This window comes from Xiphophorus maculatus, chromosome 19, assembly GCF_002775205.1.
Source record: "Xiphophorus maculatus strain JP 163 A chromosome 19, X_maculatus-5.0-male, whole genome shotgun sequence".
Taxonomy (NCBI): Eukaryota; Metazoa; Chordata; class Actinopteri; order Cyprinodontiformes; family Poeciliidae; genus Xiphophorus; species Xiphophorus maculatus.
In genome coordinates this window covers 21,421,529-21,437,187 of record NC_036461.1, presented here as the reverse complement: position 1 = coordinate 21,437,187, position 15,659 = coordinate 21,421,529, and the positions used below count along the sequence as shown (strand labels likewise).

General features: G+C 42.1%; 1 protein-coding gene across 1 annotated transcript in view; it reads right to left on the bottom strand.

Moving 5' to 3' along the window:
- gfra4 (GDNF family receptor alpha 4) overlaps nt 1-14,311 on the bottom strand; it is a 179,742-nt gene extending 165,431 nt beyond the window's left edge. Inside the window, exon 1 of the mRNA XM_023352347.1 lies at nt 13,509-14,311. Within this exon, the coding sequence (XP_023208115.1) occupies nt 13,509-13,551 (43 nt within the window). The 5' untranslated portion in view covers nt 13,552-14,311. The remainder of the gene's footprint in view (nt 1-13,508) is intronic.
- Between the last annotated feature and the right edge of the window lie 1,348 nt (nt 14,312-15,659).

The following is a 15,659-nucleotide window of genomic DNA, read 5'->3' as shown; positions in this document are numbered from 1 at the left end:
TTTTGACCTGTTTACAGGTTGGAATGATGGTACACCTAAAAATACAAGAATTCGATTAATGAATTAAAATTTTTTGCGAATGGTCTGTGATACAAATAGGGTCAAAACTTTACATACACACCCAAATATATTCATGCATCTGACTCCTATTTGGAAAAAAGCAAGAACATGGTATGATTCTATGAATGTTTGACAACTCTTCCAATCAGAAACGGTGAAACTCTCCTTTCAAGCAGTTTTCAACAGGTTGGGTCTAGCTTGGTAATAACCAGTGTCTTGTTCCACTCTTGGCTTCGTACAGAGCGTCTGGACTGTTGGCTAGTGAGAAACGATTATTTGTTTGAGTCGTGGGATCTCTTGACATTTTAAATGATTGTATCTGATTTTACTCAATCGCTAACGTTTAGCTGAGACTTTTGGAGTATGCCAGCTCGTCCCTGAAGGAAGCTACGTTATGAAAGCATACAGATAATTTCGTGTGCTTTAAAACAACCAACCCCTACTGCGAAGAGAGAAGTGCCAAGCACCGACATAAGAAGTATTAAACATTTCTCTTGGCCCGACTTCACTTGCTCTGTATTTGAAAAATGGACTGAATTGCTTCGCTCATTTCCTACATGCGGACTACAATTCTAAAACAGGAAATCAATGTCAGGGTTCTCTTGACAATGGCCAGGAAAGGTTGGATACGTTCCAGAAATGTAATTTTATCCTTTAAAAACGTGCTTTAAACTCTAAACACCAAGTTGTACGTATGTAAGGGATCATTGTCCATCTGATATACTGTTGTCACCAACTATCAACCAGTTAGGTATTGATTAGTGATGAAGGTGAAAGGTTTTATCTTGCCATTTGGCTTTGGGCAGCTGTACAGTCCAGTATTGCTTAAAGCTGTTGGTTTCAGAGTCACTGCCTTATTTCTGGGTCTGCACACTACAAAACTTACTTTCTTGTGTATTCACACCAGGGAAGTCCTTCGGTTCTCTTGTTTGGTATCGGACCAGAACCACCCTGACCACTTTCCTGGCAATTTGGAGTCAGACGACTGAAACTTTAGCTTGCAGCTGGGTGTTTAAATGTGAAAAGACTTCCAGAACAAACACCAACATTTACCCGATAAAGACAAAACCTGAACTGGGTTTGTGTCAGAAAAGTAGCCAGTTTGGAATAACTCTCCCAGTTCTCACAGGAAAACTGGTCAAATATGCAAACATGGCATTCATCGAAATCTGAGGTGTGTAGGTACATTTTTTTTAGCCTGTATGTTGAATTTTGAGAAATGAAAATTAACATTAAAACCAATTTTTTTCCACCAGTGTTAAAACTTTCTAAAGTTGTATACTATATTATCACTCAATTCTAGTAAGAGACTGGTTTAAATTACACTTCAGAGTATTAACATTACCTTCTTCACCATGCCGTATGTAAACTTTTGACCCGCGCTGTAGATTCAGTGGAGCAAATCTATCAGGTAAAGTGAAGATCCAGGGAGCAGACTCGTGACAAATATCCTATTATCTCCTTTTTTTTAGGAGCAACATATATTTCCCACACCGACAACAATCACAAACACTAAAGTGGATTCTAAAAGGGCTGACAGTAAATTTCAGGCTTAAAATTAAGCCGACACAAGCGTGATCCAAAGAGCAGTCGAGTCGGGGTGTGCCACTCTGCAGAGGATATACATCTCCTCCAACTTTGAAGCCCATGACGCCTTCAGTGTCGCATCGAAAAAGAAAAGCACCTCAAACTGTCACACAGCTTCTCTGCACCCACCCCTCCCCTCTCTTCCATGTTTGCTCCTCTAATTCTCTGACAATATTCGCTCTGTCTGAAGAGCGCAAAGGCGCGGGGGTAAGTATCACGAAGCAATGCGATGCCGCACCTGCTACTGGGGAGCTGATGTAAGAGAGGGATGAGCATGAATTAAACATTTTCCGAGGGAGTGTGAAGGAGGCGTCTTATTTGCTCGAATACATGCATAAAGTGCACGCTTGCGAAAGCCCCTAATATTACCTGTCAAAATTCAAGGTTACCAAATGTGCAAGAAGCGAAATTATGCCTTTTCGTGTAACGCCTGGTGATTAGGCTAAATAACTGCTGACGGCAGCAGAAGGAGCGGGTTCGGCTGTGCTGCAGGCCACTCGGCTCGCCTGAACGCGAGAGGGAGAGCGGGTTAAGCTGGCCGACGGTGTGCGAGAGTTAATTAGCTGTGGGGCTAAACTTTGTGGTCTGAGGATTTTCTCTCACTTTCCCCATTACCTGCCCAATGTAAAATGGCTTTCACAGTTTGAAGCTGTCCGCATTTAAACATAATTAAGGCTGCATTATTTATAACTGGAAATGCACAGAGACATCAGTCGGTGACCAAGGTCTAATCTTTCCCTCCTGTTGGTAAACGCAGCAGTTCTATGCAATGCCAGGTTGTCCTGGCGACGCTAATCTAGCTGGCTAGTTTCTAAGGTAAGCAGAGTCTGTACGTTAGCCATTTTCAGTAGCTGCGTTTCCATTACAGATGTACACAAGACTTTGTCAATGTTCTGCTAATAACAAAAAAGAACAATTTCTCAATTGTGATGTTGCTATTGAATAAGAAACGCAATTAAAATCATATGTGACTAGGTTTGTTCACATAAGTCATTAAAAACGCGCCACGCCGTCATTCTCAGACTGCTTCCTGTTTTCTTCTTCGTGGTTTGCGCCAACATTTGGTTGTTGGTCATGTGACTCGTATAAAAGTGTTTCCATTGCAGTTTTGCGGAAAAAAATTTAGGCCAAATAAACCACCTCATACCAGCGCCAAACTTTATATTGAAAAATTTAATTTTTCCAAAATTGTCCTGTTTCCATTGAGTAAATGTATTTTCCAAATGTCAAGTTGCGCAATTATGATTAATGGAAAAGTGCAGCTAGTGATGTATTTGTTTTCGATGACGTCAAGACGTGTCTACTGTTCTTTCAGCTCCGTATCTGCAGGTTTCAGCAAGTCAAATTTAGGACGTTTTAAGCCTTCTCTTATGTCGCTCTGAATAAAATTTAAGACTTAAGAAAGTGTCTCTCTACAGCCTTAACCTTGTATGGATTGGCAATAGAAGTGAGCCAGTGGCGAGAAAGAGCGATGTCCAGCCTGCTGCCAATAAATTTGGACTTACTCAGGATGGAGGAAAAAGCGACCTAGCTAGCTAGCAAGAATATATTAGCAGCTAGTTACCCGTAGCCTCAACTGCCTCTAGTCACAGAAACTGGCAGAAAAGTCCACTGAGAAAAAAAAATCTACATTAAAACAGTCCTGCCATGATAAATGTAAGCAGTCTTGTCACAAAGCCTTTGTATATATTTACACAAGACCGCTGTCTAGGTATTTTCAGATGTCAGCTGTAGTTGTCATGCCAGGCCACTGGGTGGCACTGTGATTTTAGCATGCCATCGAACACGTGTGAGCTTTTGACCCTTAGCTTCCACCTCATTGTAAATGGTAATCCGTCTCCATCTCCCATGAGCGAAGTCCTCATGTAACGCATTCGTTCCTTATCAGAAATGTCATTTTGGACTCTTTTAGGACAAAAATATTTGTTTACCAAGTGGAGTAAACAAGGAGCCGACTCATTCAGTACCTTTGCGGCTTTAAGTGTAGGCTCAGCCTCTATCAAAACCCTGTTGTAGAGCAACTGCTCTAAAACAGGGTCTCTTCTGCTCCTAATATAAATAAGTAATGACCACTCACGTCAGAAAGGCTATAAAAGCCGTACTAAGTGCTGTTATAATATTTTTTTATTCTGGAGCTTTAAAAAGAAAAATAGGCGTCGGAACGTCTCTAATTATAACCCTTCAATACCACTGGTTGGAGCGATGTAGATAAAGTGTTTTCATTTAATTACATTATATTTCCTTTTGCTTTAATAAACTCTTTGAGTGAGAAACTTGCACAAACCCCCCCCCCCAGCTTTGATTAAACGCTGTCATGTACTTTTCCATCCAAGTACAACATGAAAATATGCCGGGAAATGATTGAAAATGATTTGCTTCAAGGCCAAATCAGATCGCCCTTTTTTTGAATGTGCATAACGGCTTTACTTATTGTTTCTGGGAGACCAATTAGGCAAAAGATTTAACAAGCAGATATTTTCTGTCAATATATAGTATCCTCTGCTTCTGTGATTTGGAAGTTTGTTTGTTTTTTTTGTTTTTTTTTTTTGCTTAAACTTGCCATGTGAAGCCCTTCAGATCTTAGAGGGGAAACAAAAAAAATCTCCTGAGCTGAAAATTAGCTATATTTCTATTTGGCCAATTTGCTAGCCAAACCATTTTAGCCCTGATTTAAGTGCGCTGTGTAGAAGAATGTCATTTGGTCCGCTTAGTTTTCATTTTCTACAGGTATGAGGTTGGACTGAAATCTGGATGACAAAGATCCATTTTCCAATTCCAGATGATGTAGCCAAACTGCTTATGTGTCAAAGTGATCATTTTCTCACAGAACCTAACGGAGCCCAAGTTATCACCTATGATACTGTACACAATATTCTGCCCAGTTAAGCCTGGCTGCCACAATTTTTGACAATGTTGAAAATCTTTGCAGTATAAACATCACGACCAAGTCATCTTACATCCCTGCATATACACCAGTTTACTCTATGCGGACGCTTTGTCTGCGATAACAAAAATTCCCTAATCAGCGAAAGCCATTCAGAGTGCTTAAAGTGGCTCCACCTGAAGGCAGCTTGACCTAAATTCTGATTAATTCAGTAGCTTGACCACTTGGAGACATTCTTACACCATGCAGTTGGACTCTGCTTCACTCTGATGTTCAGAGCGACACATGAATGAAACGCACTAACACAAGACATTAAAGAAAGTCGTGCTTACAGTTTCATGAAGCAATTAATAATGCGCTATAAAAATAATAGGTGTGCTGTACATGCATATTTGTGTATTTATGAAAGTAGAGATGTTATTGTACATGCATGAGCTATACATATGAGAGTACAATAGTAAAAGACAGAGGTGTGCAAAGTGTGGCCCGGGGGCCATGTGTGGCCCTGGCCATGATTTCGATCAGCCCCCTCGCCACAAGACAAGATCAATAATCTAATTTGTCCAATAAATGGAAAACAGACGACCCCAAACATGTGCACATTTTCTGTTTTTCCTTCCAAAAAGCCAACAGTCAGAAACCTTTTTAATGTTTCTGGTCATTAAATGAACGTTTATTTTGTTTTTATGTAAAAGAAATCTAAAGTATCTCCCCATCTGGAGCTATAACACTAGAATGGCTTGAGTTAGTCCACTTTGACGTATACCTATATCGGCTTCGATAGTCCAACTGGCCTGAAGGATTTTATCTAGCAGGTGCTTTTGTTCTGTAAATAGGGCCATTACCTTATCAGTACCCTGGTAATGGCCTCAACGCATCTCACAGTTGCACAATTGTTCCTTAGCCTTCGACTTCGACTTCGACTGACTTTGTTGTCATTTTCAACAGTATAAAATATGAATATAAATCTAAATATAAAATATAAAGTCCAGTTAAGAGTTCAGCAGTCTGATGGCAAGTAGGAAAAAGCTGTTTCGGAACCAGGTGGGCCTGCACCGGATGCTGCAGAACCTCTTTCCAGAGGGCAGCAGGGAGAACAGTCCATGGTGGGGGTGTGAGGGGTCACTGATGATGTTTCGGCCTCAGGACACGCATCCTGCATCGATGGTTGACCTGACACTTCGCCCTTTTGCCTGAGCTGGGTGTGGAAGGTTGTTGCCGAAGCAGTTTCTCCTTGTGTGCCTTCTTCTCACTCACATGAGAGTTACCGAACTCTTTTGCAAGCTCAACCAGGAAGTCCACCCGTCTCTCCTGCACCCCAATGCATGCCTGATAAAGCACATGTGCATTCAGTGCTGCCATGTCAATCATGTTTGCCAGGTTTGCTGACCAGCTGTCACATAGTGATGGAACCTTGGTCACCCCCCGCAAGATCATGACTGAAATAAATGCCATTAGTTCTTGTGAACTAAATAGGTGAAGCAGTCACCTATTTATCCTCCACAGCACAAAAGGCTGCATGCAAATTTGCATGTGCTAAGTCTCCCAGATTTCTTTTGCTTACACTTTTTGCATGATTTTTTTGAGGTGGATCAACACAATTAATTTGGTTAGTTTATTTCTAAACTGTCATGTTATACCCTCTTAGCTTTATTTCAAAGAGAAACATTACTAATTTCTTTTAGAAAAACCTTTGCATATTTTTTGAAACAGATTCTGTTTTGCAAACTCTATGTACATTTGGCAAAATGACCTGGATAATGCAGCACAACATCATGGATCAGCTGCAAAAGGTCACATCTCTCCAAAAACACTTCATGTATGCTTCAAAACTAAACTGAAGAGCACTACCTACAGGAGACCTGATCTCCTGCAGGTATCATAGATACCCACCCCCAACATGGACTATTCACATTCCTACCTTCTGGCCTGACGGTCAACGACCACATTTACAATTGAAGAAGGGATGCTAATTTGAGCCATCAGAGTCGTCAGGGTGGACTCCGGCCTTTTGGCCCTGTTGAGCCGATATGGGAAGGACTCGAAAACCGAGCCATTAAACTTCATCTGTAACATGATTTTTTTTTTTTGTAAATGTAAGCAGCCTCCATGTAAGCTGACCCCAGGAAGAACAGCAGACGCAGCAGGCTGCTGATGCTAATGGGGATCTCAAAAAACATCAACATCTTCAGAGCAGTGAAGACCCAGACGGTCAGATGATCCTCAGATTCAGAGGAGAAAAATGAGACAATATTATTATAGGTAAAGTAACAAATTCCCTCCTGAAGCAGAAGAGTAAATTGAACTCCCTTCAGCCCAATACATACAAAACCATGTTCATCAATATCAACACATACTTCACACGTGACAGGAGTTAATGCTTTGTAACATATGCTTCACTAATTTAATCGCATAAAATGGGTTTTTGATGCACTAAGGCCAGAGAGAAGACAGTGTAAATGAACTTTGACCTTTGACTCATTCTGTGCCACCAATCAATTGGCTAAATGTAAGCAGGACAAAATAAAGCAAAAACAGAAATAAATAGAGAAAGAAGGTTAAATATGAAGCAAACTGATGCAGTTTGAATCAGTTCCTATTACAGAACTTATAGATTATTCAGTTTAATTTGGTATTAACTATTCAAGTGAATTTGATTGCATTTTCAACTCATTAATATTAAGAAATTATTTCCCAAATGATTTTTTTTTTATAGAAAATACAATTTCAACATTCTAAGACAGTTTAATGTCAAACCATGACAAGACTTAAGTTTACAATTTTAAACTTTTAACTGTAAATGCTGATGTCTTGGTGCTGAGATTACTGTAAGTTCACCTGACCATGGGCTTAATGCCGTTCTAGCTTTTCTTTTTTTTTTTTTTTTGTTCAGAGTGGTTCTTGCTATTAATAGCACACATAATATTCTGGGATGTTCCAACCACTTGGCAGGTTCCTGGAGTTGGACGCCGTTTAGTTTTGCTTGGCATCGACTCTAAACAGCAGTTTTGGCTGACGGAAATTCTTTTTTTTTTAACCACTTAATGAAAAACATAATATGCAAAACAGGCCATTTTGGCCAAGTAGACAATTTATTTATTTATTTTTTTGCAGAGCATATGCGCAAAATGACAACTCCTTCAAAGTGACAGCGGTATAGTTCCTGATAACAAAAACTGGTAAAAAAAAAAAAAAAAAAAAAAAGAACAACAAAAGAAAAAAAGGAGCTTTATTGGAAATTCACTTTTATCAAACTGCAGAGGCACGGAGACGAAACGAGGCACGCAGAGTAAATCCGATCCATCACCTGAGCTCAAACTGTGCAGTCCCGGGCAGAAGATGTTCTCGGATGTTGCGCTATCAGAAACGTTTAATCTCATTTCATGCCACTCACCAACAAAAACCGCTGAGAGCTATTCCTGAGGCATGAATCACTTAACCAGTGACGTTTATTAAACATGCTCTAATTCCTCTTTCTGCTGGATTTTGTTTGCACGATTACCACAATGCAGTAACCAGGAGCATATCTGTTCTGCATCGTTGACGGAGGAGTGCTGCCGGTGGAGGAGTCTCCTCGCTGTCAGTTCCAGGGTTTCACATTCGAGAGGGTCTGGCATTTATGGAGCTTTTAAATGATTTCAGTTTAACCTCAAGTGAATAAAACCACACAACACCAGTGACGTCAAAGTATTAATGCAATAAATATGAAGCCAGAATGGAATTTGTGAAAACTTAGTTACGCAGCCAAAACACCGAGATGTATGAATATAAAAAATAAAAATAAAAACGTAAAACTGAAGATCAGAGATTTGTGGCTAACTTTCGGTTTGCTCCTGATTTTAGCAGATTTCTCTTGGCAAATGTTAAATAATAGCGTTTAACATATTTTCTCAACCATTTCTGCTTAAGGGGTGAGTGAGTATTTGTAATGGAAACAGGAGACATGAATAAGACAGAAACTGCTAAGCTAACATCCACAGACGTCTTTATTTCCATAAATGCCAGATTTATGTTGTTGATTACTGACAGTTATTCACTGTAAATAACCCTGTATTTTTTTAAACGTTATCTGAGGAAAGAGAAGCACAAGTTTCTGAGATTTTTGCTTTTACATTTCACTTCTCAACTATGCACTGCTTTGTTTTGATCTGTCGCAGTAAATGACAATAAAATGCAGTGAAATGTGAGGCTACAATGTGACACCTGCTGCTGGTGTTCCTACTAAAACCAGGAAGATAGAGCATCCAGTTGTTAAAGCCTTCCACTGCTTCCCTGCAGCTCAGAGAATAAACTTTAAACTTATTCTGTTAGTTTATAAATCACTGAACAGCTTAGCACCAAAACACTAAATTTTGGAAGGATAAATCCGCCTGAGGAGATGGAAAAAACTATGGTGTTGTGTTCCCCAGATCAATTTATTTAAGACTATTGTCTCAAACTTTCTACTTTGTAATTATGTAAATGCTTACAAACCTTGAGTCAACTTTTGACAAGCCGCTTTTTTGAACATTTTTATACTCGTCTAATTCCAAGTTGCTCCATTTTAATGTGTCACGACAAAAATCAACGGCTTCATAAATCTCAAACTGTGACGTTGATGACACTGAACGCCTTCGCACCCGAATACGTTAAGAGATCTGCTGCTGCTGTTTCAACCTTCCAGACCGCTCAGATTCTGGTTCTGGTTCTGGTTCTGCTCTGCATCACCCAGAACCGGAACCAAACACGGACAAGCAGCTTTCAGCTTCCAGAGCAAACTTCCAGAAAACTGCAAAACAACCAAAACACTGAATTCCTATAAATGAAAGCTAAACCCCATCTGTTTACAGCTGCCTTTGATTAGTAGTAAGTGAACATTGATCAACATATTTGATGTTGATCACATTGATGATGGCATTTGACAAAATGTAACATTTACTGCTTGTCTGGTACTTCCTGTTGGACATTGTTATGGGGTAAATCGCTTTGATCTGCCTTGTTGCTGATGTGCTACACCAATAAACTTGACTTGACACTTTGGGTCTCACTGTAACTCCAACCGTTTTCTCTGCAATTCCCTCCCTCACACACCTGATGCAGAAGAAGAAAAGATGCATCCTCATCCTCGCATTTCTTCCATCACCGCCCCTAAAGTCTGCCAAGTCCTGATGCGTCCCCTCCGATCATCCACTCGCATCGCTGCCATTTCCAAAACGGCTAAAGGCCCGAATCTCTCGACGCGTCACAAAAAGAGGAAACGGCAGAACTAATTGCGGCAATGAATGTGGCGCAGCGAGGGCCGTGCGGGCCGGCCGGCGGGCGGACGCTCGCCGAGGCCTAAACATGCTAAATGAAATCCGAAGAAGGCACATGCGCGTACGCATTCCCTCAGTAAGAGTCGAGCAGTACGAGCTAATGACGCGCGGCTGCATCGCGCCGATCTCGCATACATCAACTCGACGAACCACCGGAGAAAGACATTCATTAGACGGGACGGTCATTACGGCGGGCGCCGTTTAATGCTCGGTTAACCGCACCGACTTGTGGAGCCGCGCCTCTCTATCTGCAGAACATCTCTGCTCTCAGTCTGACCATTTCTTCTGCCAACCTTCAGGCTAAGATTTCCTGTAAGTGCTTTGATCTCTGATGGACGGGATCATGGCGCCCCGGCAGGTACGCCCTCGACGTTTTCAACACACAACCCCCCCCCCCCCCCCCCCAGCCCACTGACAAGGTGAGAAAATCTGCAAAGAAGAGACAGGAAGTGACTGCTTCCACTTGTGCTCTGACTGACAGCTGAGCATGGGGGGGACTGTGTCTTACATGCAATGTGAAAGAGGGGGAGGACTGGGATTATGGGGGGTGGTTAGGGTCACATTTGACCCCTCCCCCCCTCCCTACATGTACAGGAAGGTGCATCTCTTCAGAGCACCCTGGTGTTGTCTTAACAGCGACGCTCAAATCAAATCACAGCCGCGCCAGAGGGAAATGGAGTCTGAGATGCAGAGCTGTCATCGTTTAGGCTATAAATCTTTCAAATCCAACCCCCACTGCACTCCCACCCCCACCCCTCCATCACCCATCTGTACATCCGGGCTGCAGAAGCCGCCGCTCTGCAGGAAGGTTTATTTCTCCCGAGGAGAACGTTTGCAGATTTCGGAGCAGGGAAAGTCGGGTGGGGAAATAAATCAGAGCTCATAGCACGTATTAATTTGACAAGCCGGGAACAACGCGGGCGTCGGAAATAGGGCAGAGTGAGGTGTAACGACAAGTGTGTGCGCGTGTCTACGGGGGTGTGCTGGCGTGTGTGTGTGTGTGTGTGTGTGTGTGTGTGCGTGTGTGTGTGCGTGCGTGTGTGTGTGTGTGTTCGCCTGTGGTCACTGCTAATGAACTCGGTGTTTGATTTGCTTGTGGACACAACTTTCAGTGGTGTGTTCTCTAAAGCCTCTTGTGTGGACACAAACATGGAGCGTGTGTGCAGATGCCAGCGGCGCCAGCCGAGGGAGGGGCGGCTAGAGGGGGGCAGAGCTGGCCTTCATGTTTTCATACCCAACCTCTTTTATTTAGGAACGTAAAATTAGGACATGGGAGGACAAGTCGGTGAGTTGCGGCGTTTGCTTATTCATTCTCCGGCTAACGGGGCAGCGCTATGTAAAATGTACTTTTTTTGAGCTTTACTTCATGTTATAATGTTTCCTCATCAAAATCATACCTGGAGCATTACGTTGATTCTTTCATGAATGTTTGAGAAGCTCTTTAATTTCCCATGGCAACCATTCATCTGTGCAGAACGCCTGGTTGGACCCAGCCACCCTAGACCAGAGGAGGAGCTTCGAGGACGAAACTGCTCCTCTGGTCTGCAGTTTTCAAGCTTCAGAGGTTCCTCCTCACAGAGCAGCTCTCCCCCACTCAGCTCCTTCAGACTAGCCAGCAGCAATTAGCAAACAGCGCATCTGCTGGAACAGCGCAACGGCGCATTATAGGAGCCACTTCCCAGTGCAACGCTCATGAAAACATTGTTAAAGGGATAACAAAGGAGCCGTGTTGTGATGACTTCTTGAAGGCGGAGCTTCAGAAAGAGCAGGAGCTTCTTAAAGAGACAGAGCCCCAATTTCAAGACGTCAAATTACAAAGTCAAGTTTCTTTTAAGCCATATTTGATATAAACAGCATAGTGCTATAACATGGCACTATGTGCCTGGAAAACACATTTTAGTTTGACTGTAGGACACCTGGGCCCTTGCTTACAGCAACACCTACAATAATAATTGTTGAATATTATACAAAAATACATTTTCCATCAAATCGTTAATAAAAGTATCATCTTTATCGCAGCTGATCGAAACCCTGAGTTCAGTTTCTCACACATTTAGAATATTTAAATAAAACGACCAAAGCGTAAAACTTCACCTCAAAAATATGCGCCTTACAAAAACAATACGCCCCTGTTCTGGGTAGAACATGCACCTGCAAACTTGGCTTGGGTTCCTTTTGAATCCATTAGGCGGAGGGGCTCGGCTCGTTGCCTTGGTTTCCTTAATGGAGGACTTCAGCTCATCTGCATTGTTGGCTCAGGTGTCTCTCATCTCCTGCTTGACAAACGTCCAGTAATTCCCAGTCGGGACACTGTGCCCAGCGGCTAAGCTCAGTGACTCCATGGTTGGTCCAGCTGGTCAGCAGAGGGCACCGTCAGGGTGTGGAGGTGGACGGGATTTGACTCATTACCGTCTGGATCTCTGAAACTCGTATTTGGTGCCTCTCCACTTTTCCTTCACATTTTGGGATCTTGATTTTCAAACGAGGGACAAAATTTTAACTGAATTTGACAAAAAAATAAATAAATAAATAAATTTTGTTTACTGGGCTACCGTCCAGTTCTTCTTAAGGTTTTCTCTGGCTCAGAGGCGGCCCAGGCTATTCGCTGAACTTTTTGACTTTTCTCCCACATTTTCTTCCTTCCACTTGACTTTCCCTTGTTCTTCCTATATGCAGCCTGCTGCTTTCAGAGTGATCAGATGGCCTCAATCATCCGTCCACCTAGTGATTGTGTAGGCATATAGCAGCTGCTGCACTTTTGTACCAAAAGTAACTTTTTGGATCATTTTTTGATTGTTATATTCACATTTTCAAATAAAGAAAAATGTAAGATTACATAATGGAAAAAAACCTTTTCTAATATATTTTCATATGTTTAGGGGATCAACTTATAGTTATGGTAGGTTTCTTTATAAACAAAAAGAAAAGAAAAATCTGTGATTACTGAAGCAACAACAAACGTTTTCATGACATTCTGCTTTATTTAGATGCACCTGTAGTTGAGATGAATTTTCCAACTCCCCCACTGCCAAAACGGTCAGTGGGGCCCGCCACCAAGACCGCCCATTTTCAAACTTTCTGGAGCCGCCCCTGGCTCCGGCAGCGCTTTTCTCCCCTCTCTCTCTCTCTCTCTGCTGCGCACAGCTCTGCTCAGGAAACCAAACTCACCTGCAGAGGCAGGTGCACACCTCACATCACGCGCTTTTCCAACATACATGCGCGCGCGCGCGCACACACACACACACACACACAGCGACACTTTGACACACACTTATCTCCACTTGCATGTCAAAATCCAACACAAAAATGAAAAAAGAAAAGCAATTTTCCTCCTAATTCGCGCAGAGAATCGTGTCCTGAATGCAACCTAGCGGGGAAATAAAGCCTCTCAAACTGCGCTTCAGTCGGACACCCAGCAGGTTATGTTCAGAATATATATATTTTTGTGTTTGTCTGTTTTTCTTCCCCCTGTTAAATACCTTCACTGGCGAGTGATTCTGCAGGGAAATCCTGCATCCAACTTTATGCGCCCGGGTATATAAGGACGCCGCCAAAAGCTCCGTAATGAGCGCGAAGACGAGACCGAAAAACAGGTCAGACAGCCCGCCGCTCTGCAGCGAGCGTCCCCCGCAGCTCCCCGCATTCATCCCGCACAAGTTCGGCCGCTTTCGCGCACAACTTACCGATGAGAGCCAGATGAAGAAAGTACAGTCCGAGGAAGTCCATAACGGAGTAATTCAGATGGATGCAAATCCCGGCCAAGGAGACAGGCGTTGCGCCGCGATGAGGATAATAATAATAACAATATTTATAAAAAAAAAAAAAAAAAAAAATGAATAATTGGAATAATAATTTTAAAAAAAGCAGGGCTCCCCTCCTTCTGCTGTAATTGGCACCGGAGTTAAAGAGCGAAAGAATCGGAGCTATTTCTCAAGTGATGACTGGCCACTTACGCTGACGCTGAAATCCACAGCAGTGCGTGAAAAAACAGCAGCGGAGCTGAGCAGCATCTTTTCTTTTTTTCCTTTTTCTTTAAAGGAGTCAAACTTTTTTTTTTTTTTTTTTTTTTGCTCGTTTTTTCTTTTATTTCCTGTCTGGAAGGCGATTGTAGCTCCGAAATTCTCAATAGAGATGCTGGAAATTTTATATATATATAAAAATTAATATATATATATATATATATATATATATGTGGTTTAAAAATGATATTTTGTTTCAAATCTTGCGCCTATTGAACATCCCTGACTGCTTCATCAGATCCGTCCCGAGCGGCTGTTTGCTCTCCTCTTCGCCTCCACCTGCGCGCAGCCTGGAAACTGCGGATGAATCACTGAATCACTGGCGCGTCGGTTTCTTTCTCCGATTCTCCCCCTCTTCTTCTTCTTCTGCTTCTTCTTCTGCTTCTTCTTCTGCTTCTTCTTTTGCGCTTTCCGACCTGAGAGGCAGCCCGTGTGATCCTTGGCTGCTGGGTGTGGGGGTTTGGGGGAAGGAGGGTTGATGGGGTGCCCAGCACCTTTAAAATAATAAGAATAAAAAAATAAATAATAATAAAAAAAAAAAACTGAGTGGGAAAAAAAAATCCAATCCTGGCCAAAGAGTTGAAATAGGGCAAGTGAAATCGATAGCCTATTTCACACAGCCATAAAATGGAAATAACAAAACTGGAAAATGGTGCATAGCCTGTACAGGAGAGTGTGGGTACAGTTCATCTGCTCTTTCACCTCAGAGTGGAGTTGTTGTTTTGTGTTGTTCAGTTTTGTTTGTTTTTTTTTTTAAAGAAACTTGTAGTAAAATGGAAGAATTTGTGATTTGTATTGATGTTTGAGGCAGCAGACATCATGTCTGGGTCGCCATAAAGAGCCTCATGACCTGTTCCAGGCGCTACAGCGTCATTGTCCTGAATCTGAATTGTTTTTTAATAACTTCATAATGCATTTTGACCTTTTTTTTTCCTCCACGTGGATTGTGCAACACTTAACATCAATGAGTTTTGAAAAAAGAAAAAAAAAAACAAATAAGAAATTTGTCCTCAAGTCTTGAATTTTAGGCAGTTTTTTCTGGAACCTCATTGGCCGTTGACTTGATATGTACAGTTGAAACCAGAAGTTTACATACACCTATAAACAGACACACACACACACACACACACACACACACACACGCACACACACACCAAACAAAATTCTCACTGTCTGGAATGAAGACAGACTAAACTAATCTTGTTTTAGGTCCGTTTGAACGACCAAAATTATATCAATTTGCTAAATGTCAGAGTGATGTGAGAATCTGTCAAAGATTTATTTATTAAGGTCTTCAAAATCGAAGGCCAGATGACAATGAACTTCTGATAGGTTAACTGACACGTTTGAGTTAATTGGAGGCTCATCTGTGGATGTATTCTATGGCCACTGCTTTCTTGTTTTGAAAGTCAAAATAAATAAAAAGATATGAGGAAGAGAATGAGTTCGACTCATCCGCAGGAACAATTTCCAGATTCTTGAAAGTTCCGCGATTCTGTTCAATCAGTTATATGTGAGTGTAAACATGATGGGAGTGTCCAGCCGTCACACCGCTCAGGTGTGAGGGCTGGATGAGACCCTCATCTCTGGGTCTGTGTCCCAGAGATGAGCGTGTTTAGAGGTCTCAGAGGAAAGTGGCGTACTTTTTAAAGTAGATGGCATCATGAGGGAAAACCGTTAGGTGGAAATATTGAAGCAACATCTTATGACATCAGCCATAACGTTTAGCTCCAACTGGGTCTTCCAAATTGACACTAACCCTAAGCATTCAGCCAGTACTGCATCGAGTCCTGACATCAAGCTGATTGATTGGAG